The following is a 24,715-nucleotide window of genomic DNA, read 5'->3' as shown; positions in this document are numbered from 1 at the left end:
ATCTTCCTATTTTGAAGTTGACTCACAGCCTTAATTCCATTTGCAGAGTCCTTTTTGCCGTGTGACACATTCACAGGCATAACACCAGGGGATGAAAATCATAGGCGCAAACATCGTGCCTTCCAGAGCTCAGTGTTTTGGGGTTTTTTGTTAGTTTTTGTTTGTTTGGTGAGAGGGGTTGGTGCGTCTTTTGTGCTTTTCTTTTGTGTCTGCTAGGCTTTTTAATTTCCACCTCAAGGGGCATCTCCCGCTTCGAAGTGCCCTCTCAATAACCCCTGGAAGCAGTGCCTTGCAGAGACCAATCCTCTGAGTCCTGCACACACTTCAGTGTCTTGTAGCGCTAAGTGTCCTGGTGTCAGGCCTGTCTTCATGTTCTCCCACTGTCAGGATGGGGTTTTCTCCTTCGGGAGTGATTTTGCCAGCCTCCTGTCACCTTGCCCTCACCCTCTGTGCTTGGCTGGGTGCTTAGTCCCCCTGGGCTCAGGAGCTGCCTAGTGAAAGTGCAGGTAATCTGAAGCTTCTGGCCTTCCTTGTCTCCCTGTCAGAAGGCTGAGTTGAGGGCGGTTTTATTTTTAATCCTCATTGTCCTGTGTGTGTTTCTAAGGATTTCTCTGGAGAGGTTCAGATTTAGGTGGCTGCTATTATCTTCAGGCACCCAGAACTCTGTGTGTGTGTGTGTGTGTGTGTGTGTGTGTGTGTGTGTGTGTTATCTTTTTAGAGCTGCACCCACGGCATATGGAGGTTCCCAGGCTAGGGGTCGAATCGGAGCTGTAGTTGCCGGCCTGTGCTGCAGCCATAGCAATGCCAGATCCTTAACCCACTGAGCGAGGCCAGGGATCGAACCCGTGTCCTCATGGATACTATGGGTTTGGAAAGCTGAGCCACAAAAGGAACACCTGGTGTATATATTTTTTTAATATAAACAAACATGTGTGTTTCTTTATCCCTCCTGCAATACAGATCCACCCCCTTCATGGATAAAAGGAGCTGCAACGCACACTTTCCTCCAGCTAGCTCCCCGCTCCCCATAACGATGTATCTCTGAAGATCTCTCTAAGCAGCATCTAGAAATATTCCTCATTCCTTTTTACTGCTACATGGAACTCCACCTTGAGGCTGTATCATTGTTTACTCAATCAGTTCTCTTATGATGGACATTTGGGTTTTTTTCCAATATTTTGCTACAATCAAGAGTGCTCTAGTAAATAGGCTGTGCACACTACTTTTATCTTTTGGGTAGATTTCTTGGGAATCAATTCCTCCAACTGAGAATGCTGGGACAAAGAGTAAATACATATGTGATTTTGCTAGATTTTGCCAAGTTCCTTCTCCAGGGACTGTATCCCTTCTATTTCCACTAGCATGCATGTGTGTGTTTTCCCACAGCCTTACCAACAGAGTATATTGAAAGAATTTTGAATTTCTGACATTCGGATACGTAATAAGTAGTACCTCGGTGTAGATACTACTTCAAAAAATTTTTTATATTAAAAAATTGAGAGGAGTTTCCTTTGTGGCTTAGTGGTTAACAAACCTGACTAGGATCCAAGAGGATGCGGGTTCGATCCCTGGCCTCACTCAGTGGGTTAAGGATCCAGCGTTGCTGTGAAGTGTGGTGTAGGTTGCAGACTCAGCGCAGATCCTGTGTTGCTGTGGCTGTGACGAAGGCTGACAGCTGTAGCTCCGATTCGATCCTAGCCTGGGAACCTCCATATGCCACGGGTGCAGCCCTAAAAAGCAAAAAATTACAAAAAAAAAAAATTGAGGTATAATTGACACGTAACATTATATTGGTTCCAGTGTAAAACATAATGATTGGATATTTTGTACATATTGCAAAATGATTGCCACAGTAATTCTAGTTAACATCCACCACTTCAGATAGTTTCAATTTTTTTCTTGTGATGAGAACTTTTAAGGGCTGCTCTCTTAGCAGCTTTCAAATATACAACACAATACTATTAGCTATAGTCCCCATGCTGCCGTGCTGTATATTATATTCCAAGAACTGATTTATTTTATAACTCAGTGTAGTTTTAATTTGCGTTTTTCAAACTGTGAGCAAGGTTGAGCATTTTTTCATGTTTTAGAGACATTTGCAGGTTTTATTCTGGGAACTGTGTTCACATCTTTTGCCCACTTTTTGATTGGAATGGCAGGTCTTTTTCTTTTCTACTCATAGGAGCTCTTTATATGAGAAGTATTATAATTTATACTAAAAATTTTAACTCTTGGAGTTCCTGTGTGGCTCAGTAGGCTAAGGATCCATCATTGTCACTGCAGCGGCTCCGGTCATTGCTGTGGCGTGGGATTGATCCCTGGCCTAAAAACTTCTGCATCCCACAGGTGTGGCAAGATAGGTTGGAAAAAATTTTTTTTTCCAGTTTATCATTTGTCTCCTTTACGGTGCTTTATGGTATTTTTCCATGAAATTATTTTTGTACACTTAGGCAACTTTTTTATTATTGCATGCAGATTTTGAGTCATAGTTGGAAATGTTCACTTGTGTTTTCTTCTAGAATGTGTATGGGTCCTTCTGTTCTTACATTTAAATCTTTGATCCACTTGGTATTAATCATAGTGCATGTGTGAAGAGCTGATTCAATATTCTCTTTTGCACCATTTTTGGAAAAGTCTGTTTATTCTCCACTGCTCTTATTGTGTACTAAATTTCTATATGCACTTACATGTATTTCTGAATTTTCTCTTCATTTTTCTTGCTTTGTCTATTCATGTACCACTGCCAGCTACTTTGTTTAAAATTCAGAGGCTTTATAATCTGTTGTGCAAGTTCAGGGGGCTAATCCTTAGTGATTTTTTTCCCCCAGGTGTTCCCTGAATATTCTTTCTTTCTTTTTTTTTCTTCCAAATGAACTTTATAAACAGTTGGACTAGCTCAAAAGAAAAAGAACAAAAATGGATGGAAATGTTTTGAGAGGATTATGTTCTACTTAAGTTAGCTTAGGAGTGTTGATATCTTTGGGAAGTTGAATTATCCTGTCCAGAAACATACATGGTGTATCTTTCCATTAGTTCAAACCAAATTTTGTGTCACTCAGGAGTATTTTAAAAAATTTCCTCGTATGGGTTTTGTTAATTTTACACTTGGGTATTTCATTTTATTTGCTTTCCCCTATGGGGTATCCTTATCCATTATATTTTCTAATTGGATTTTGTTTGTGAAATGAAAGTTATTGGCTTAAAAAAGTGCTTTTAAAAATCATTATGGGAGGAAGTTCCCATCATGGCTTAGTGGTTAACGAACCTGACTAGTAACCATGAGGATGCAGTTGTGATCCCTGGCCTCGCTCCGTGGGTTAAGGATCCGGTGTTGCCATGAACTGTGGTGTAGGTCGCAGACACACCTGGGATCCTGCGATGCTGTGGCTGTGGTGTAGGCTGGCGGCTATAGCTCCAGTTCAGCCCCTAGCCTGGGAACCTCCGTAGACCGCAGGTACAGACCTAAAAAGCAAACAAACAAAAAAAACCCATTGTGAATGATTACAGCCATACAAATAGACTGTTACCATGAATGCCAATTACCTACTGTCTAGATTTAAAAAAACAGAGCATAATTAGATTCCTTGAAACCCCTGTGTACCTCCACCCCCGATGTCTCCTTGCCCCATCAGGCTTCCTCTGTTCTCAGTTGGTTACATGTGATTATCATTCCCATGAACTTGAACCTTCTTTGCTAATCAAACTGGACCTGCTCTTTGAGGAAATAGACTGTGTACCAAGGGTCTTGGGGCTCAGGGAGGGCATGGTTACTGCTGGAGTTGGGAGTCCTTGTGCTTAGGAGGGAGTGGAGGGCCTGTCAGGCAGACCGGGACAGGAGATCAAAAACATCTGGAATCCACATAAGTTCAAGGTGGGTCTGAGTCATGGTCAGCTCAAGGAGGGTGCAGTGTTTGTCACATCCTAACAGAACCGTGGCAGTGGGAGAGCAAGGATGGTTGAGGCTGAAAAATTGTGCCTCCTGCTTTAGAAAAAGAATTTTTTTTGTCTTTTAGGGCCGCACCTGCAGCATATGGAGGTTCCCAGGCTAGGGGTCTAATCAGAGCTATAGCCGCTGGCCTACACCACAGCCACACCAACGAGGGATCTGAGCCACATCTGCAACCTACACCACAGCTCATGGCAATGCCAGATCCTTAACCCACTGAGCAGGGCCAGGGATTGAACCCAAGTCCTCATGGATGCTAGTCAGGTTCGTTAACCACTGGGCCACAACGGGAACTCTAGAAAAAGAATTTGTAGGCGTTCCAGTTGTGGCTCAGCAGGTTACAAACCCGACTAGTATCCATGAGGATGTGGGTTCAATTCCTGGCCTCACTCAGTGGGTTAAAGGATCTGGTGCAGGTCACAGATGCAGCTCAGATCCGGTGTTCCTGTGGCTGTGGCATAGGCTGGCAGCTGCAGCTCCCATTCCACCCCTAGCCTGGGAATTTCCATATGCCTCAGGTTCAGCCCTAAAAAGCTAAAAAACAAACAAACAAACAAACAAACAAAGAATTTGTACAGTTCTCTGAGATCTTGTAGGACTGTCCTGACTACAGTGTATATGTGGAGACTTCTAAATAAAAGGCTCCTGAACAAAATGTATGAATGTGGGATATTGATTGAAGGCTGGCAGTGGGGGCTGATGATCAATTTCTTTTCCTTCCTGCTTTCTGCAGGGCTCTGGACCCAGTAGGTGCTCATTTAAATATTGAGTGGAGGAGTTTCCCTTGTGGCTCAGTGGGTTAAGGACCTGATGTTGTCTCTGTGAGGATGCAGATTCGATCCCTGGCCTGGCTCAGTGGGTTAAGGATCCGGTATTGCTGCAAGCTGTGATATAGGTTGCAGATGTGGCTTGGATCTAGTGGTGCTGTGGCTGTGGCGTGGGCTGCAGCTGCGGCTCTGATTTGACCCCTGGCCCAGGAATTTTGTATGCTGCAGTTGCGGCCATAAAAAGAAAAAGTAAGTTGAATAGAGAGGAGGGAAGGAAGGTGACTGAATCAATGGAAGGATGACAGCACAGATGGTGGAAATCAGGTGGATGGGTGAGTGGATCCGTGAACAGAGGGCGAGCATCTGGCCAGAGGGTCGGTGAGTGGATATGGAAGTCATGTGGGTGGTAAGAGGTCTTGGTGTCTTTCCTGCTCACTGCTCATCATCCTTTGTTTTCAGCTTCGGGCGGCAGAGGTGGAGATCAAAGATCTGCAGTCAGAGTTTGAGCTTGAGAAGATCGATTACTTGGCCACCATCCGTCGGCAGGAACGTGACTTTATGCTCTTCCAGCAGCTCTTGGAGCAGGTGCAGCCCCTGATTCGCAGGGACTGTAACTATAGCAACCTGGAGAAGATAAAGCGCGAGTCCTGCTGGGATGAGGATAATGGCCTCTGGAAGATCCCCGAGCCCATGATCATCAAAACCAGCCTCCCAGTAGGTCAGGAGCTTTGTTGCCCCTGAGGCTGTCCCATCCCTTCCCCACAGTTTGCTTTTCTGCAGGCTGACAAGGGGCCCTGGGCCTCTCACTGCTGGCTGTGGGTGCAGAAGACACGTGACCCAGGATACCCTACACGTTGGGGACCTAGGAGTTGGACAGATGTGGGTTGGAAGTCTGGCTCCATCATTCCCTGTGTGAGCTCTTTGGGACTCAGTGTCCTCATCTGTGAAATGGGGATGAATAACAGTACCTTCGTTAAAGATTGCTGGGTGGCTTAAAATGTGTTAATACATGCAAAACCCTTGGAGTCATACCTGGCACACTTTAAGTGCCTGGCACATTTTCTTATCATGATCACCACTGTCGTTATTTCATCCTACAAGGACCCTGTGAAGGACAAAGATTATTACACCTGTTTTGCACATGAGGCATCTCAGAGAGCATAAGTGACTTTACCCAGCGTTAGAATCATAGCTGTGAGCTGTAGGCCAGGGACAGAAACCAGCCGTTCAGAGTTTCAGGCCTGGTTCACTTTCTGCCTGTGTGACCTTATGATGGCCACTGTCCCTCTCTGGCCCTTGGTTCCCAGATCTTCACAAAGAAAGAGTTGAATAAGATGATCTTGAGCCCCCTCCCCACTTCCGAACCTCCACCGAGTCTCAGAACGGGGTCAGGCTTGCAGTGGCCCTTCTCTAGTCACAACGCTGGCTCTGCCCATTCAGGGAGCAGCAGGCTCCTGCCTCCCACGGTGCCTCCTCTGGCCTCCCCCCGGTCAGAGAGTGTCCATTCAGGGCCTACATCTCTGGCACCATCCCTGCTGAGACTCTAGCCGCCCTCTTTCCAGCAGACTGCAGGCAGCAGCAGCCTTTCTCCCTGCCCCACTTGCTGTCTTGCCTGGAGGCAGGGGAATGGCTTTTTTGGTCTGAGCCCTCTTGTTATCTGTTTCCCAAAGCCATCCCCTTGCTTGAGCTGCAGGGTGTCCTCCCCCGGCTCCAAGCCTGAGCACTGGCTCTAGGGAGAACACCACAGCCACCCCCTGTCTCTCTGGCCCTTGTTCCAGGCAGCATGACCTCAGCTTGTGTTTTCTCATAGCAGTTTCAACAGGGCCACAGAACAGACCAGCCCGCAAAACCTCTGCAGTGGACAATGGCGAACCAGGCACGGTAAGGGCTCTGGGAGAGAGAGTGGGGAGAGGGAAGCTGGCGCTGGGCGGCTTACCCCTAAGGCGCAGTGGGTCAGTGATGCCATAGGAACTGGGCTCTACTTCCATCCCCTTAAGGAGTAAAGCAGGGGCTCAGCCTGGACTCTTTTTGTGTTAGCTCTCTTTGCACCTAGATTCTCCACCCCGTCTGGCCCTCATTCAAAGGTAATTGTGGTCACAAAGACAAGAGGGAGGGGTTCCCGTCGTGGCTCAGTGGTTAACGAATCCAACTAGGAACCATGAGGTTGAGGGTTCGATCCCTGGCCTTGCTCAGTGGGTTAAGGATCTGGCATTGTTGTGAGCTGTGGTGTGGGTCGCAGACATGGCTCGGATCCTGCGTTGCTGTGGCTCTGGTGTAGGCCGGTGGCTACAGCTCCTATTCGACCCCTAGCCTGGGAACCTCCATATGCCATGGGAGCAGCCCAAGAAATGGCAAAAAAAGACAAAAGACAAAAAAAAAGACAAGAGGGAAAGCAGGGGCTTAAGACAGCACACCCTGCTGGTGAAGGACAGAAGCTTCAGCTTTAGTCCCAGAGGCCAAGCGGTTCGTTCTTGTCCCCTGGGCCCCAGCTGCCACCCTTGGACCAAAAGAGTCCTCAAGTCCATAAACAGTCACTGGGACTCTAAAGTCACTTTATTTTCACATCTTCCTTATCTTGTATTATGAGAGAAATAGGAAATATATCCTTAAACCAGAGGTCAGCAAATTTTCTCTAAAGCACCACACAGTAAGTATTTTAGGTTTCGGGGCCACATGGTCTCTGACACAGTTCCTCAACTCTGCCGTCAAAGCACAAAACCAGCCACACACACCGTGTAAATGAATGTGCACGTCTGTGTTCCAGCAAAACTTCACAAGAACAGTCTGTGGGCCAGATTTGGCTCAAGGGCTGTCATTTGCTGATCCCTGCCTCAAACCATTGTAGGTATTTCCAAAAACCTACACAGAACATACTTTTGCAGTCATGACGAGGTCACTCATAGGTTGATTAATTACAGTCAAGCATTCTCTGCTTGAGCAACTCAGGCTGGTGTAAAGCTCTGGTTGGCTGCTTTTTTTTTTTTTTTTTTTTGGTCCTTTTTGGGCTGCATCTATGGCATGTGGAAGATCCCAGGCTAGGGGTCACATTGGAGCTACAGCTGCCGGCATATGCCACAGCCACAGCAACATGGGATCTGAGCCACATCTGTAAACTAACCATAGCTCACGTCAACACTGGATCCCCAACCTGCTGAGCAAGGCCAGGGGTCGAACCTGCAGCCTCATGGATACTAGTTGGATTCATTTCTGCTGCACCATAATGGGAACTCCTTATTGGCTGCTTTTGATTGCTTAACTTTGTACCAAAAAAAAAAAAAAAAAAAAAAGGAAAATTGTTTCAAAGAAAAAAAAATTCTTAACCTAGGGCTACAAATGGGTTATATTAGAATGCCTTTATTTTTTATTTTTTTTGCTTTTTAGGGCCACACCTGCTGCATATGGACATTCCCAGGATAGGGGGTTCGAATCAGAGCTGCAGCTGGCCCATGTCACAGCCACAACAACCTAGGATGCTTAACCCATTGAGTGAGGCCAGGGATCAAACCCCCATCCTCATGGACACTACTCGGGTTTGTTACCACTGAGCCACAATGGGAACTCCTAGAATGCTTTTAATTTCAAGAGACGGATACCTAACCAAAGCAATTATAAGCAAAGTAGAGAATATATTGGTTCATGTTAAATGTACCAGTTTCAGGCATGGCTGGATCTAGGGGTTCAAACAGCCCTGATTCTGTGTGTTTCTTTATGTCTTAGCTCTGCTCCGCTTGGAATCCTAGCTTTGGACTCATGCAGGCTTCTTCCATGGGGCAGGAAAGATTGCTGCTAGCTGCTAGCAATTGGTGATTCAGTGGCAAGAGAGGCCTGGTCTCCTAGAGCATCTTTTAACCTATGCTTGTGGCAAGATTCTTTTTTTTTTTTTTTTTTTTTTTTGTCTTTTTGCCTTTTCTAGGGCCGCTCCTGTGGCATATGGAGGTTCCCAGGCTAGGAGTCCAATCAGAGCTACCGCTGCCAGCCTACGCCAGAGTCACAGCAACACCAGATCCAAGCCGTGTCTGCACCCTTCACCACAGCTCATGGCAACACCAGATCCTTAACCCACTGAGCAAGGCCAGGGATCGAACCCGCAACTTCATGGTTCCTAGTCAGATTCGTTAACCACTGAGCCATGACGGGAACTCCTGTGGCTAGATTCTGATTGGCTCTGCCTAGGTCATGGGCCAACTCTTGGACCAATGACTATGTCCAGAAGATATAATTCTGTGATTGGCCCAGTCTGGGTCTCATGTCCAGCAAGGGGATGGGCCGGTGGGAGTGGTACTATCACGGTACCATGAATGATCACCCCACCAGGACCATGTCAAGTGGGAGAAGGGTAATTCCGTGAAGAAAAAGATTCAGGCGAAGGAACAAGTCCACTATAGCAGTGAAAAATAACAGTTGTTGGTGTAAAAATGTTCTAATGATCATTAATGTGCTCGTGAGCTGAGTACTGTATTACCTGTTCCTTGAACACATCGTGATAGGTTTGGGGTGTGTAGCATCACCCCAGTCCTTGAGGGACCTGGCAGGATACCTTGTTCAGAGCTTTGCAGGAGGAACAAGGCCCTTCCCATCCTAAGGAAGGTGAGGGTGGGGTTTGGGAGTGGTGTGTGTAGGCTTGGCTGGAGACTCTCACTCTCCTGCCCTGCGTGGCCTGGATCCCACGGCAGGAGTCTGGGGTCTGAAGCAGGCACGCTAGCGTGCGCAGTGGGCAGTGACCCTGGGTGAGGGCCCAGATGAGAATTGCACAAACAAGGGGTCTTGACCTGTGAGGATTTGGAATCTCAGCAGGAAGAAGACCGCTACAGGCTGATGCTCAGTCGGAGTGACAGTGAAAATATTGCCAGTAACTACTTCAGGTCCAAGCGGGCCAGCCAGATCCTCAGCACGGATCCCATGAAGAGCCTCAGTGAGCTCCCCACCCATGTCCTGTCCTCCAGCACCTCCCCCAGCCCCTTCCCAGCCCTCTGCCAACTGGGATAGATTTGGAATCACACAGGCCGAGGTCAGAAACCCCTTTTCCACTCTGAGCCTCAGTTTCCTCAGCTACAACTAGTGGGGGGACTCACCTTCTCAGGACCAGGTGAGACAAGGTGGGGAAACGGCCCAGCCCAGGGCCTGGGACATCAGCCTCCCCTTTCCTCTACCCCATCTGCTGGGGGAGAGGCGCTGAGCAGCTCCTGTGTCTCCCCTGACGGCACAGGGCTTGGCCTGGCATGGGGTTGCCCAGGACTGGCCCATTTACTCACCCGCTTCCTCAGATGCCAGGCTTGTCACTTTCCCATTGAGCTGGGGTGGGGGTGGGGCAAACAGGGCCACAGAAGCAAAACACTTTTACAAGCAAGACTTGAGAATCACTTTGGTCTTCTGCTTTCAAAACTAAAATAAGGAGTTCCTACTGTGGTGCAGTGGGTTAAGAATCTGACTGCAGTGGCTTGGGTCCATGAGGAGGCGCAGGTTTGATCCTCAGTGGGGAACAGTGGGTTAAAGGATCTGGTGTTGCCATGGCTGCAGCCTAGGTCACAGCTGTGGCTCGGATTCAGTCCCTGGCCTGGGAACTTCCATATGCTGCGGGTGCAAAAAAGTGAAACTAAAAGACCACAGAGCTTCCAGTAAGATAACAATAAAAAGCAAATTTAGTTTTATAGTTGGGTTATTTAAAATACACAATAGGTAGAGTTTAGAAATAAGGTGGGAAGGGAGTTCCCTTCATGGCTCAGCGCTTAACAAACCCGACTGGGATCCATGAGGATGCGAATTTGATCCCTCTCCTCACTCCTTGGGTTAAAGATCCACGTTGCCATGAGCTGTGGTGTTGGTTGCAGACGTGGCTTGCCTCACACATGGTTGTGGCTGTGGCGTAGGCCAGTGGCTGTAACTCCTATTTGACCTCTAGCCTGGGAACTTCCACATGCCACAGGTGCAGCCCTAAAAAACACAACAAACAAAAAGGTGGGAAAAACTGTACGGGAAAGAAACAAATTTGGCATTGCACCCATGTTGCTGATGAGGAAACTGAGGCTCAGTGAAGAGAAGCAGCTCCCCAAGCTTATACTTCCAGGAAGTGGTGGAGCTGGGCTTTGAACCCAGGCTCCTCTGTCTGGATATCCCTGGCTGCCTCGGCCTGAGGCGTGAAAACCCTGTACTCCCAGCCCAGACCCTTTGGGTGCAGATGCAGTGCTGGGTCTGAGGATTCAACCAGAGCAGATTTTTCAGAGCTTGGGGTCCCAGCCTCTGGCAGGGTAGGGGGTGGGCCAACTCTGCACACCCCCTGCCCCAGTCTTTCCTCTCCATCCCCTGCACTCCTGGCTTACAGCGCTTCTGTCCATCTTCTCCACAGCGCATCACAGCTCGCCGCCAGGTCTCGGCAACAGCTATGCCATCCTGCCCGCCCAGGCCCCAGAAATGCCCCAGCCTCGGCCCTTCCGCCTTGAGTCCCTCGATATCCCCTTCACCAAGGCCAAGCGTAAGAAAAGCAAAAGCAGCTTCGGCAACGAGCTCCTGTGAACACACTGCCTGCGGCTGCCCTGCCTGTGGGCTTCCATGTGACTGCCAGGCCCTCCCAGGGCAGCCCCCACCAGGCCTCCTCCCACCTGCCCCTGGCCGTGACCCGGGCACCTGAGGGGGCCTTTGCCCTGGGAAGACACATTCCCTTCACCGCTACCAAAAGCACCTTCTCTGCCCCGGGCTCTGGCTCTCCACGCCTTGTCAGTGTTTCCAGCTGCCCACCAGTGTTGTTCTGGGCCTCGATGGGCGCAGAAACCTCAGCACCTGCCTTAAGGCCTTCACCAGCAGCCCAACAGAGCGGGCAGCCACTTCCATCTGGAACAAGCTCGACATCTTGGCTTTTGAAATCGGTGCCTCAGTCCACTAGGCCCCACGTGGCGGGAAGCCTGGTGGAATGGGCACAGGATGAGTCCTGGAGCAACTGTTCTGTACTGCCCGCTCCCAGCTGGTCTGCCCAGAGAAGGCCACTTCACATTGAGCTGCCCCAATAAACTGCCTTTTACCCGTGGACTCCCCTTCTCTGATCCTGACAGCATCCCTGGGGCCCCTCGCAGCCACTGCCTGCCCTTCATGGAGAAGCTCTCTGGAGCAGGGGTTCTTAATTACCTGCAGGCCCCAGGGTCTCTGCAACTCCCTGTAATTGTGAGTACAGGTGTATTTTTTTCTGGGGAGAGCATCTGAGCTGTTGTTAGATTCTTAAAGGATCTGTGACCCAGGAAAGCAGAGACCCTGTTTTGGAGAATAGAAGCCATACTTTGCTGACCCCCAGAGACTCAGGTCTTGATAGCCCCCAGGGACTGTGCTGGAACTGTGTGTCCTAACATGGCCAGAAATGAATCCAAGCCACATACCTAGCTCCTTGCCCCTTGTACCCAAGGCCTGCCCTGTGGGAGGGGCCCACAGTCTGAGGGGAAAGGCCTGGCCTTTGGAGCTGTACTAAGGCTCATTTCACCCTGAGCCTTGTCTGTGAAATGGGGATAATACTGACCTCATAGGGTTACTGTGACAGTTAAATGAGATAGTGTATAATGTTCCCGGTACGTAGCAGGTGCTCTGTGTTAGTCGTCCTCTGTCCTTCCCGCAGAATTTTGTATTAATTACTGTGGTACCTGCCACAAGCCACATGCTGGGCCAAGGAGCTCAGGCCCTGGAGAAACTGGGATGGAGGGTGCTAGGTAACTTCGGAGATCAGTCTAAGGGGAGGCAGGCCAGTGCATACTTTGGAGTGAGAGGTCCCAAGATCAGTTCTTTATGGGGAACAGTGTGCCCTTGTGAAGGGAGCAGCATGGGACTACCGTAAAATCTAAGATGATCCCGGGCTTAAGGCGGGAATGTGGGGAGAGGGTTCCTGGGAGAAGAGGCTGCATGAACAAAGGGCAGGAGGTGGGGAAGCTCAGGGTATATGAAAGGAGGAGACCTGTTCCATGGAAGTCCCTGAGCAGGGACAGAGAGGGTAAGGCTGCCAAGATGAGTTTAGGTGGAAACTGTTCAGCCAGCTCTGAGCTAGAGGTAGATTGATGTGGCATCGTGTGCAGAAAGGCAGGAGGGCTGGGCTGCAGGGCAGGAGTTAGGGGCAGCCAGTGGGGATAGAGGTAGAATCCATTAAGGAGATGCACAGAGGGAGGTTTTGATGTTCTTGGCTTGGTGGACCAGTGTAAAAGGTCAGAAAAGGATGGCTGCCTTCTTTCTCCACAGTTACCTTCGTCATCTGCCCCAGGATCGTGGTTGGAACACTGAGAATAGTTGAAGTCTTGGAGATACTTGTGGTAGCTTTTATTTAGACCCATGGTGGTACTGAGGCAGTGAGCTGGAGGCCCCTGTGTCAGTTTAGAAGGAATGGGAGCCAGCAGTGCTGAGTAGAGGCTCAGCCTGACTCTGCATTAAGCGCTTCAAAACTCGCCCTAGTCCTCCCAAGAGCCTAGGCTGTCCCAGAGGTGGGCCTCGCCATTTCTATTGCCGGCCTAGGACCGTGGCCTGGAGACAAAGTGAAATGTCCAGATAACAGGCCTAGTGAGACATGGGGCTTGGAGATGAACTGAGCTAGAGCAATCTGCCAGACTGCCTCCAGCGTACGCCACCGGGCTGGGTAGGACAGGCTAGTGCCAAGGCCCGGTGAGCAGCGGGACAAAGTTCCCCCATCCCCCAGTGGCTGAACTTTTTCCAGCCACTACCTTCCTGGAGATAGTGGAGGTGGGGCATGGCTCCTAGTCCTGGGCCAGTGAAGACCGAGGAGGTGGCCCGCGGTGGGCCAGCCACCGCTCCAGAACGCTTGGGCCCAGACCTGGGCCAATAGGATGAAGAGGCGGGATCCGGCCCAAACTCGGCGGGAAGCGGGCTCTGGGCTCCCGAAGGAGGCCAGGGTGGGCGGAGCCAAAGGGCTCTCGACTCTGTTGATTGGCCACGGCAGCAGAGCTGTCTCTCTAGGATTGAGCCTTTTCTTTTCGGGGGGGCGGACCCGCGCGCCCCTTCCGCCAATAGCACTCGGAGAACCCACCTCCTACTGGGCACTTCCGGCCTTGCACCCCTCCACTCGCTGTCCGAGCAGCAGCTCCATAGGCCCAGCCCCGGCGTACAAGGATCACTTCCGGTGGTACTTCACTACCAAGAGCTGCGATTGGGCGACCGTGGAAGGGGCATTTCCGGTGTCCAGGTGCTTGGGTTCTTTGGCAGAAGTAGGAAGATGGAGCTCGGCGCCGCGGCCCGTGCTTGGTCGCTCTTGTGGCTGCTGCTTCCCTTGCTTGGCCTGGTCGGCGCCAGCGGTCCCCGTACCTTAGTGCTTCTGGACAACCTCAACCTGCGGGAGACGCATTCACTTTTCTTCCGGAGCCTAAAGGGTGAGATTGGGGCCCGAGGCGGTGGCAGGTGGAAAGTCTGGGGATGGAAAGGTACCCAAGCCCGAGGACGCTGGCCACCCTCCTTCCCCCTGGTTTTCCACGAGCTGGCCGCCCGAGTCTGACCTGCCGCTAGTGGGGCGGGAGGGAGGGTGTGGGGGAGCACGCTCATGTTTTTTGCGGCAGTGGTTTACCTTTGCGACCCGTCTGCCTCAGCTCTCTGTTTTCTTTTGCAGATCGGGGCTTCGTACTCACATTCAAGACCGCAGATGACCCCAGCCTGTCCCTCATTAAGTACGGAGAGTTCCTCTATGACAATCTCATCGTCTTTTCACCTTCGGTAGAAGGTAAGGGCTGCGAGTCGTTCTCAGAACTGGGGTTCGAGGCCCAGGACTGGACCTTGGGCATCTTCTGGGATGGGATGGGTAACCAGACCTGGGCGCTGCTGCTACCAGAGAGGAGAAAGTGTTAACTTCTAACCTGGGCTTAGGAGAGGACATCTCTTTCTCGAAAGATACAGCTGAGGATTGTGGAATCACGTGTTGTTGCAGATCGTAGAACTCCCTGCTCTGCTACTCTGAGAAGGGAGTTTTCGCTGTTAAAGGACTCTGCCTGTGTGGAAAGAGGAAAGGGCATGTTCTAAATGGGATTTGCTGTAAAGAGATAAGTTGGTGGTAACTTGATTCTAAGAATTCAGATGGGATCTTAGGCTGAAAAGAACCTTTAGTGATTATCTAGTGCAACCTCCTATTTGAGGCTGTGGGGTTTTGTCCAGGGCTGGGCTAGTTGTTGAGTGGAATGAACATCTTCACCAGATTTTTCCATTGACATTGCTGTGAGAGAGCTCACTCTCTTATGAGGCAGCCTGCTCCACCACTGGATACTCTGTTAAGAAGTTCTTATATTAAGCTGAAGTTTTTCTCCCACTTCCCGCTGTTTTTGTTTTTGTTTTTGTTTTTGGCTGCTCCTGTGGTATGTGGAAGTGCCCAGGCCAGGGATCGCAGATTGAACCTGCACCATAGTGCAGTGGAAGTATGGGATCCTTAACATGCTGCACCACAAGAGAACCCCCCTATCCCGCCTCGCTGTGTTTATTTGGGTGGGTGAGAGGGGAGGGAAAGGGTTTCTTATACTCCCCAGGGCCTTAGAGAATAGGTCTAATGCTTATTTTGTTTATAGCCATAGCCTTTGCCTAATCATGGCTTATTCTCTTGTTTCTTCTTCAGACTAAATATCCCCAGTTCCTTGGTCTGTTCCTCTTTTGCTGTGCTTTTTTTTTTTTTTTTTTTTCTTGTCTTGTCTTTTTGCCTATTTTCTAGGGCCACTCCCGTGGCATATGGAGGTTCCCAGGCTAGGGGTCTAATCGGAACTGTAGCCACCGGCCTACACCAGAGCCACAGCAACGCAGGATCCGAGCCACGTCTGAAACCTACACCACAGCTCACAACAATGCCAGATCCTTAACCCACTGAGCAAGGCCAGGGATGGAACCCGCAACCTCATGGTTCCTAGTTGGATTCGTTAACCACTGAGCCACGATGGGAACTCCTTGTGCTGTTTTGGTGAGCATTCTAGTTGTTCTCTTTAGTGGGTTTTTTTTTTTTTTTTTTTTTTTTGTCTTTTTTGTCTTTTTTTTGTCTCTTTAGCACTGCATCTGTGGCATATGGAGGTTCCCAGGCTAGGGGTCCAACCGGAGCTGTAGCCGCTGGCCTATGCCACAGCAACGCACGATTTGTGCCAAGTCTGCAGCCTACATCAGAGCTCACGGCAACTCCGGATCTTTAACCCACTGAGCGAGGCCAGGGATCGAACCCTTGTCCTCTTGGATGCTAGTCGGGTTTGCTAACCGCTGAGCCACAACAGGAACTCCCTCTTCTGTAGTGGTTTTGATTTTATTTTTTTCTCAGAGTACACACATTGTCCATGCGTGGGGTAAGGACTGTTATCACTTCCTTCAATTGCTGAAGCTTAGGAAGTCTTTCTCTTTATTGTGTATCTATTTTATTCTCTGTAATTTGTGGGACATTGGGCCCCGCCAAATCCCTGATGTATTTTTCCCTTAGTTCCCATCAGGGAACCCCAAGTCCCCTGTCTTTGGAACGGACTTTTTGGAGGCCAGTGCCATTGGGTGGATGTGACCTTATATTGTATCGGTTAAAATCTTCAAGTCACTAGGCAGGCAAATGGAGCCTTTAGCAGGTTGATTGGCATTTTCCAGGTTGCTGCCGTGTTGGCATTCTGAAATCAGTACTGAACAGACTGAGAGCCTGCGCTCCAGGAATCTTTCAGTCTGACTTTGAGGAAATAAAAATAAAGACTTGAAATGAGTTCCCAAACCATGTGTCGGGATGTCCAGGATGGAGTAGAGGGACTGACTGTCCAAGCTGTGCTCTGGAGGCAGCCCAGGACTGTCACTAGCGGCGGAGGCCGAGGTGGACTGTTGTTGGTGGGAGAAATGGTAGAGCCTGAAACAATTCACACGTCTTTCTCATTTTTGTACCTCCTTCATGATTTTTACCTTATTCTGTATCTTTTGTGCTAATATTTTTCTTCAAATTGACCCACTTAAAAGAAAATGACAATAAGTTTAAAAGGAAACCAGTAATGGACCCATTATCACCACCGAAAATGGAATGCCAGCACCATCGCTTGCTTTCAGTAGCAGATAACGGTAAATAGAATGAATGCAGTGCTGCCTGCAGAAGGCTTCGGGCCTGAGATGTCTTTTTTTGTTTGCTTTTTAGGGCCACACCCTTGGCATATAGAAATTCCCAGGCTAGGGGTCGAATTGGCTTGGAGCTGCAGCTGCTGGCCTATGCCACAGCCACAGCCATGAGGATCCAAGGATCCAAGCCGCATCTGCGACCTACACCACAGCTCACAGCAATGCTAGATCCCCAACCCACTGAGCAAGCCCAGGGATTGAACCTGCATCCTCATGATCCTAGTTAGGGTCATTAATTGCCGAGCCACAAAGGGAGATGTCCTCTTAAAAGAGGAGGTGAGGCGTTAAGACCAGTGTCACATTGTGACCGTTCTCTTTGCTGGAGAAAGCTGGAAGAATAATTGCAGAGGGAATGACATGTCTCTGAGATTCATCATTATTTGAAGCCCCACATCACTGCTGCCACCTTTGCCCTTAGTGATGTAGGGAACACTTTAGCAGCAAACCCTCTTGGGCACCCCAGGGAGAAGGCCAGTATGTGCTGAGTGGGGGCTTCATGGTAGGGGTTTGGCCCCCACCCTGAGGGCCCTTCTGTGGTACCTGGACCACCGTAGCCCTCGGGTGTGAGGACGCCCGCCAGGCTTCCATGGATGGGTGGGTTCCTTGCCTTTTCTGGGATCTGGAAGCTCCCACATCACATGCAGTAGTGGCTATAGGAGGAGGACCCTTAGCCCACCCTCTGCACCTGGGAAAAGCTGGGTGCTTATTAATAGATGGGGAAATGGGCTCAGAAAGGGGAAGGGACTGCCTGGATTTAAGCCGGGTAGCTCAGCTTCATAGCCTGTGTTTCCATCCAAGAGTTTCACCAGCAACACTTTTGACATTTTGGGCTGGTTAGTTCTGTACTGCAAGGCTGTCCTGGGCAGAGTAGCTTCCTGAGCCTCTACCCACAAGATACCAGTAGTCACCTCTGCTCTGTGACCAGAAATGTCTTGAGACACCACCCTGGGTGGCAAATCACCCGGGGTGCGAACTGCTGTCTGTGCTGAGAAGCTGTCTTTGCATCATCTAAGAACCTGCCTGGTCTCTCTGTACTCCGGAGTGGGCTGGATGGCTTAGTGTGCTGTGAGAGGCTGTCCCCACACAGGATGTTCTGTTTACACCCAAAGAGATGGGAAGGTGCTTTTATTTTTTTTCTTTTCAGAAAAGAGGGCTATTGGAGTTCCCGTCGTGGTGCAGTGGTAACGAATCCGACTAGGAACCATGAGGTTGCGGGTTCGATCCCTGGCCTTGCTCAGTGGGTTAAGGATCCGGTGTTGCCGTGAGCTGTGGTGTAGGTCGCAGATGTGGCTTGGATCCTGCGTTGCTGTGGCTCTGGCGTAGGACGGCGGCTACAGCTCCGATTTGACCCCTAGCCTGGGAACCTCCATATGCCACAGGAGCGGCCCTAGAAAAGGCAAAAAGCCAAAAAAAAAAAAGAGGGCTCTTCTTATATTCATATCTTTACAAAGTCACACTGTGGACTCATTGCTAACTGCCCAGTGGCTGTAATAGACAGTCCCAGCAAATGGCATTTCCGTCTTTCTAGTCACTGGGGCCAGAAATCTTGGGGCGGTCCTCAGCCTCTCTCTCTTTCACACCCATATCTGGCTGGCATGGGCTTCAGAGGGTGCGTGTAGGCCCTCCCCTCTTCACCTCCCCTGCCCCTCACCTCCCTACACCCCACATCCCCGCTGCTGCCGCTGCTGTGGTTCCCATGGTCCATGGTCCAGTCCCCACTCTTCACTTCCCGGGTGACGGAAGTGGCCTCGTAGCCCATCGCTCTGCCCCAGCCCTCTTCCCCTGTACCCGATTCCCCACCTAGCTGCCTCACTAGCTGCCAGTACAGTCCTTTAACGATGTATCTCCTGGGAGTTCCCACTGTGGCTCAGCAGAAACAAACCTGACTAGTAGACTAGTATCCGTGAGGATGCGGGTTTCATCCTTGGCCCCACTCAGTGAGCTGAGGTGTGGGTCGCAGACGCAGCTCAGATCTGGCATTGCTGTGGCTGTGGTGAAGGCCCGGCGGCTACAGCTCTGATTCGACCCCTAGCCTGGGAACTTCTAAATGCCACAGGTGTGGCCCTAAAAAAAATATATGTATCCTGCTCAAAACCCTCCCAGGCTGCTCCCCATTGGCCACTGTGGTCATGGGGCCTACAGAGCCTGTGTGAACCCACCTCCTGGCCTCACCCCTTCACTCGCTCCAGCTGAGCCACCTTGGGCTCCTGGCCGGTGATGTGCCCGCCGCCTGCCGTTCTCATTGCCCCCACCTGCCTGGCTCACTCTGGCACCTTCTCAAACGCACTTGTCCAAGGTCCGCCCCGACCAGCGTACATATATTACAGCCCCCCTACGCACTTTTTCTTCTCTGCACACAGGAAGTGATTTTCATTTCATAAATAAGTGAACTACCGAGCATTCTCTCCATTTTGCTGAATGCCAGGGCACATTTGGGGAGGACTCTTGAACCTGGCACAGCCCCACTCAGTGCCAAATCTGGGTGCTTGTGGCTATCACTCGAGCCAGCTGATTGACCAGAAAAAGGTGAGGTCTCGCAATGACAGATTTGGGAAATGAAGGCGCCCCTTCGGTGATCACTTTCAGACAGTCCATGAAGAGGATCTGTTACGGCTGTCGTGCACATGAAGCTGTGGGGTTAACAGGGAAAATCTCTTCTGTCATTACTAGTGTCAAGTGACAGCACCATCCTCAGGGTCACAAGTGCGCTTCCTCACAACGTGGTAAATCACGTTGTGATTTAGTAAGAAATAAACTAAGAAAATGCACACACACAAAAGTGCTCCTTTTCAGACAGCTGAGATGGAAGTGAAATTGAGGGGCCCTGGCAAACTGTTAGGTGACCCCAGAAGTGGCTCAAATGAAGAGAAAGATACTGATGTGAAAGGTGCAGGTGATAAAGTTTGAATGAAATTGTTTCATGAAGTATGAGTGGGAAAATACAGCATTTCTTTCTTTTTTTATTAAAGTATTGTTGATTTTCGGAGTTCCTGTCATGGTTAAGTGGTTAGCGAATCTGACTAGGAACCATGAGGTTGCAGGTTTGATCCCTGGCCTCGCTCAGTGGGTTAAGGATCCGGTGTTGCCATGAGCTGTGGTGTAGGTTGAGGACGCAGCTCAGATCCTGCGTAGCTGTGGCTGTGGTGTGGGCCGGCGGCTACAGCTCTGATTAGATCCCTAGCCTGGGAACCTCCATATGCTGTGGGTGTGGCCCTAGAAAAAGACAAAAAAAAAAAAGTATTGATTTACAATGTTGTGCCAGTTTCTGCTCTACAGCAGTGTGATCCAGTTATTCTATGGCATCTTTTTCTTTTGCTTTTTAGGGCCATACTCCCAGCACATGGAAGTTCCCAGACTAGGGGTCGAATTGGAGCTATAGCTGCTGGCCTACACCACAGCAACTCGGGATCTGAGCCTTGTCTGTGACCTACACCACAGCTCATGGCAACACCAGATCCCGACCCACTGATCGATGCCAGGGATCAAACCCGCATCCTCATGGGTACTAGTCCGATTTGTTTCCACTGAGCCACAACAGGAATTCCAAGCATTTCTATATGAATAGTTTGTGTGTGACTTGAAATATACACGACTAACTAGACAGCTGTACTTGGTAGGGGTTTGTACTTCTGAATGTTTATGAATTTGAGCCTTTGGGGTCTTCACACTGGGAGGATGGAGCACTGCCCTGGGTCAGGGTAGGTACAGTAAAGGCCCCTCGTTTGGGGCCTCAGAGGGTGCTGTGATCGATCGTGGCTGGTCTGCTGGTCACCTTCTCTGCACACGTCAGAGGAGCAGTGAGGGGAACCTTCCGGGTCACATGTCTGGTGATTCTTTCAGATTTTGGAGGAAATATCAACGTGGAGACCATCAGTACCTTTATCGACGGCGGAGGCAGTGTCCTGGTAGCTGCCAGCTCAGACATCGGTAGGTCTCACCTGGGAAGTTCTGGTGGTTTCCCGCCAGTTCTCCAGGGAGCTTTATGGATGGCATTTGCATTGGCATTCCCTGGGGAGGCCTTAGCCAGCAGTGAGTGAGGGACTCCGGTGCCGGTGGGGCTTCCCTGTGGCCAGAGCTGATGGGATGAGAAGTGGGCCTTTTTAAGGGCTGTTGTGTTTTTTTGGTGACTCTTCTCTTACTAAAAGAAGTCGGGGAGGCGGGGGTGTTGACAGATGATTCGTTTCCTATTTTGAACTTTTCAAAGATAGAAGCAGTGTGAGGAGAGTAGTATGGATTTAAGTCTGGCTGCACCAGTTAACACCATTCGGCCAGTGTCATTTCATTTCTTCCCGTGTTGACAGGTTTTTGAACCACTTTCGGTGGGGTTCTTGGTGGGGTGATGATGAGGAAGAGAGAAGTCTTGTAAAATCAGGCTCATTCAGGTCAGGACTGCCTGAGGTAGTTATTTGGCTTCAAAGGAGGTTTCTGTGCAGAACCCACTGTGTATTTGTGGTAGGGTTTTATCAGTTCAGATTCTGACCCCTGTGGGCAGAACACCATGCTGTTGCCAGGGGTCCAGCAGGGGCTGAGCCCAGCCTGGCAGAGCTGCGCAGCCCCTGGGGATGACTGGCAGAGAGGGAGTCCTGGGGCCGCAGGATGAGCGACACTGCTTGGCCCAGGGCCTGCCTTAAGGGCTCAGACAGGCATCTCACGGGTCTGTGCAGGTGACCCTCTCCGCGAGCTGGGCAGTGAGTGTGGGATTGAGTTTGACGAGGAGAAAACGGCCGTCATTGACCATCACAACTATGATGTCTCAGACCTCGGCCAGGTAATCAGGACTGTCACCGTCCCGGTTTCAGACCCTAAGGGCGAAGCTCAGCTGAGGAGCCGGGAGGGGCTTCCTGGCTTGAGGCGCCTTTTCCTGAGCCCCCTCTTCCCTCTGCTCATGCAGCACACGCTCATTGTGGCCGACACTGAGAACCTGCTGAAGGCCCCGACCATCGTCGGGAAGTCATCTCTGAATCCCATCCTCTTCCGAGGTGTTGGGTGAGCAGGGGGAGGCTGGCAGAAAGCTGGGGGAAGAAGGGCTCTCGCTTCCTTTTTCAGGAAACCAGTGCAAGCCTGTGATTGTTTGGGGGCTTTCCTTCCCCGAGAGGACATGGATGAGGTTAATATGTGACATTGAGTCAAGACTCCATTGTGACCCCAAGAGGAAAGCTCCGTGTCTGGCTCTTGGAAAGCAGGATTCACCCCCAGTGCACCGGGCTCGGTTCTTGGGGTCAGAGTTGGGTGTCCTTTTTTCCTTCTGCAGGATGGTGGCTGATCCTGACAATCCTTTGGTGCTGGACATCCTGACCGGCTCTTCTACCTCTTACTCCTTCTTCCCAGATAAACCCATCACGCAGGTGAGGGGCCTCTGCAGCCATGAGGCCCTCAGCTTGGGCCTGGGCGCAAAGCCCTTTTTATTTGAAAATGACAAGCAAGCAGGGGAGCACAGTTGGCTGAGGCCATGAAATGAGAAACGGAGGGCGCGGACAAGGGCACAGCAGTGGGGTCTCGCGTCCTGCCTTCAGGGGGGGCACCTGGGTGGTTCAGGTCCTGGCTGCTGTCCTCCTGGCCCCCGGCTCTCCTGGGTGACGGCCTCGCGTTGCTCCCAGTACCCGCACGCGGTGGGGAAGAACACGCTGCTCATCGCGGGGCTGCAGGCCCGGAACAACGCCCGTGTCATCTTCAGCGGCTCCCTCGACTTCTTCAGCGATGCCTTCTTCAACTCCGCGGTGCAGAAGGCCACGCCTGGCTCCCAGAGGTAGTGGGGGGGCTTGAGGGTGGTCTGGGCGGTGAGTCTGTGCAGACCCAGCTCTCTCCTGGGGAGGAAGGAGCCTTTGAGCCAGAAGTGTCCAAGGCTGAGTATCTTCCGGTGCTTTGCAATTATTTGAACTTTATGTGCGGCCTCCAGGCAGAAAGGCGCGCGTTTAGTTGATCCTGGTGGATAGATTGGTTTGGAGCCCCAGGAGCCCTTGGAAAGAAGTGGGCTCTGCTGCTGCAGCCTCCCCCATTTCCCTCCCGCAGGTATCCCCAGACAGGCAACTATGAGCTCGCCGTGGCCCTCTCCCGCTGGGTGTTCAAGGAGGAGGGTGTCCTCCGAGTGGGGCCTGTGTCCCACCATCGGGTGGGCGAGAAAGCCCCACCCAACGCCTACACCGTCACTGACCTAGTCGTAAGAGCTTCTGGGAGCGGGAGGGCCCTGGGGTCTCGTCCAAGTTGATTCTGCTCAAAAGCACTTAGCGCCACTCGTGTGTGGGGCCTAAACAAGGCTGAATAGGTCCTCTTCACCCTACGAGTCAGTGGAGGAGCAGAGCCTGGCACGTAAACACGCGTCCTGAGAGGCAGCCTTCTGGAGGTGTGGGTGTGGGTGTGGGTGGGGATGCAGGGTGGGAGGGGCCCTGCCGAGCAGCCTGCTGGGAGCACAGCTCCCAAGAGAAAACCCATGGCGGCGGCAGGTCCTTAGGATGCCCCTGTCAGGAAGAGAACGTGGGGAGAGGTGAGAACGGCGAGTGCAGAAGCAGAGATGCCCCAGAGCACATGCAGGGGGTGGTATGTGGTTTGTGCTAAACTTCCACAGGCTGGTAAAAGGAGCGTAGATGCGAGTTGGGGTTAACCTGTTGGATGACGTCCTCCGCCACTGTCCAGGGGTGGTGCCTGGGGCTTGCCCAGGTTTCCAGAACTCCCGGGGGCTCCTGCCAGCCTCATGAGTGGGGATCCAGGGCGGCCGAGGGTGGCAGCACCCTGCCCACCCCTGGCCACCCCTGGCTGAGCAGCCTCTCGTCTCAGGAGTACAGCATCGTGATTGAGCAGCTCTCAGAGGGCAGATGGGTCCCCTTTGATGGCGACGACATTCAGCTGGAGTTTGTCCGCATCGATCCTTTCGTGAGGACCTTCTTGAAGAGGAAAGGTAAACGCGGTTCTTGCGAGAGACACAGGACACAGCCCCGGGGAGCCAGGCCCCTCCTGCTGACATGTCTCGGCCCTTCCCCAGGCGGCAAGTACAGCGTCCAGTTCAAGTTGCCGGACGTGTACGGCGTGTTCCAGTTCAAAGTGGACTACAACCGGCTGGGCTACACGCACCTGTACTCCTCCACTCAGGTAAGCCGGCCTGCAGCCTGCCCGCGCCCCGCCGGGGCCCCTGCGCGGCCAGGGCCTGCCACCGCTGTCCTGTCGCAGGTGTCCGTGCGGCCCCTGCAGCACACGCAGTACGAGCGCTTCATCCCCTCGGCTTACCCCTACTACGCCAGCGCCTTCTCCATGATGGTCGGGCTCTTCATCTTCAGCGTCGTCTTCTTGCACATGAAGGAGAAGGAGAAGTCTGACTGAGGGGCCGGGCCGGGCCCCAGGACTCCTTACAACACACAGGGAGGGTTTTTATAGGCTTGCCTCCCCCCCCTTTATGGTGGGCTTTGTTTGTTTTTAAAGCCACGGACAATGGCACAGCTTACCTCAGTGGGAGATGCAAGATGAGTACCAGGGGGGTGGTTAGGAATAATTTCTAAGTTTTTCCACCTTGAATGCTGAGTGGTATTTTTTCATATGTAAAGTCAACTGATTTCTAAAATAAAAGAAAAACATCACCCTCAGATTTCATCTGGCCCCTGTGGTACTCTGTCGATGGTGGGGATGCCATTGGGAAGTGAGTGGATTTTTTTCATAGTAAGCGGCTTTTTAAAAATTTTGCTTAGGAGTTCCTGTTGTGGCGCAGTGGAAACGAATCCGACTAGGCCAACCATGAGGTTGCGGGTTTGATTCGCTCAGTGGGTTGAGGATCTGGCGTTGCCGTGAACTGTGGTGGAGGTCGCAGACACGGCTCAGATCCTGAGTGGCTGTGATGTAGGCAGGCAGCTGTAGCTCCGATGTGACCCCTAGCCTGGGAACTTCCATGTGCTATGGTGCAGTCCTGAGAAGCAAGAAAAAAAGTAAATAAAATTTTGCTTAAGACTGGACT

At 51.2% G+C, this 24,715-nt stretch overlaps 2 protein-coding genes and 1 long non-coding RNA gene across 23 annotated transcripts in view; 2 read left to right on the top strand and 1 right to left on the bottom strand.

Moving 5' to 3' along the window:
* KIF17 (kinesin family member 17) overlaps nt 1-11,733 on the top strand; it is a 55,382-nt gene extending 43,649 nt beyond the window's left edge. For 7 of the 21 annotated variants that reach the window (XM_084963154.1, XM_084963149.1, XM_084963143.1 and 4 more), the window contains 4 exons: nt 5,173-5,431; nt 6,524-6,594; nt 9,505-9,625; nt 11,057-11,733. In XM_084963154.1, coding sequence (XP_084819280.1) covers nt 5,173-5,431; nt 6,524-6,594; nt 9,505-9,625; nt 11,057-11,223 — 618 coding nt within the window. In that variant the 3' untranslated portion in view covers nt 11,224-11,733. The remainder of the gene's footprint in view (nt 1-5,172; nt 5,432-6,523; nt 6,595-9,504; nt 9,626-11,056) is intronic. The other 14 variants (XM_084963158.1, XM_084963155.1, XM_084963150.1 and 11 more) reach the window with 5 other exon arrangements.
* Nucleotides 11,734-13,885: 2,152 nt separating this feature from the next.
* DDOST (dolichyl-diphosphooligosaccharide--protein glycosyltransferase non-catalytic subunit) lies at nt 13,886-24,349 on the top strand. The gene is given in 11 exon segments (NM_214188.1): nt 13,886-14,057; nt 14,291-14,401; nt 20,620-20,706; nt 21,444-21,547; nt 21,671-21,765; nt 22,031-22,124; nt 22,377-22,525; nt 22,789-22,936; nt 23,551-23,671; nt 23,756-23,862; nt 23,941-24,349. Coding segments are annotated over 11 exon segments (1,320 nt in total). The 5' UTR covers nt 13,886-13,903; the 3' UTR covers nt 24,091-24,349.
* On the bottom strand, nt 19,720-23,552 carry LOC146402592 (uncharacterized). The gene is made up of 4 exons (XR_014807180.1): nt 23,379-23,552; nt 20,600-23,234; nt 20,305-20,551; nt 19,720-19,871 (listed from the first exon to the last, which is right to left on the bottom strand). It is a non-coding gene; the product is annotated as an uncharacterized LOC146402592 (long non-coding RNA).
* Nucleotides 24,350-24,715: the final 366 nt, after the last annotated feature.

Source organism: Sus scrofa, chromosome 6 (genome assembly GCF_054392235.1).
Source record: "Sus scrofa isolate SSC_HxYL_T2T_F1_AM1 chromosome 6, Sscrofa_HxYL_maternal_Yorkshire_Landrace_v2.0, whole genome shotgun sequence".
NCBI classification, from domain to species: domain Eukaryota; kingdom Metazoa; phylum Chordata; class Mammalia; order Artiodactyla; family Suidae; genus Sus; species Sus scrofa.
This window is presented reverse-complemented; position numbering and strand designations above follow the sequence as displayed.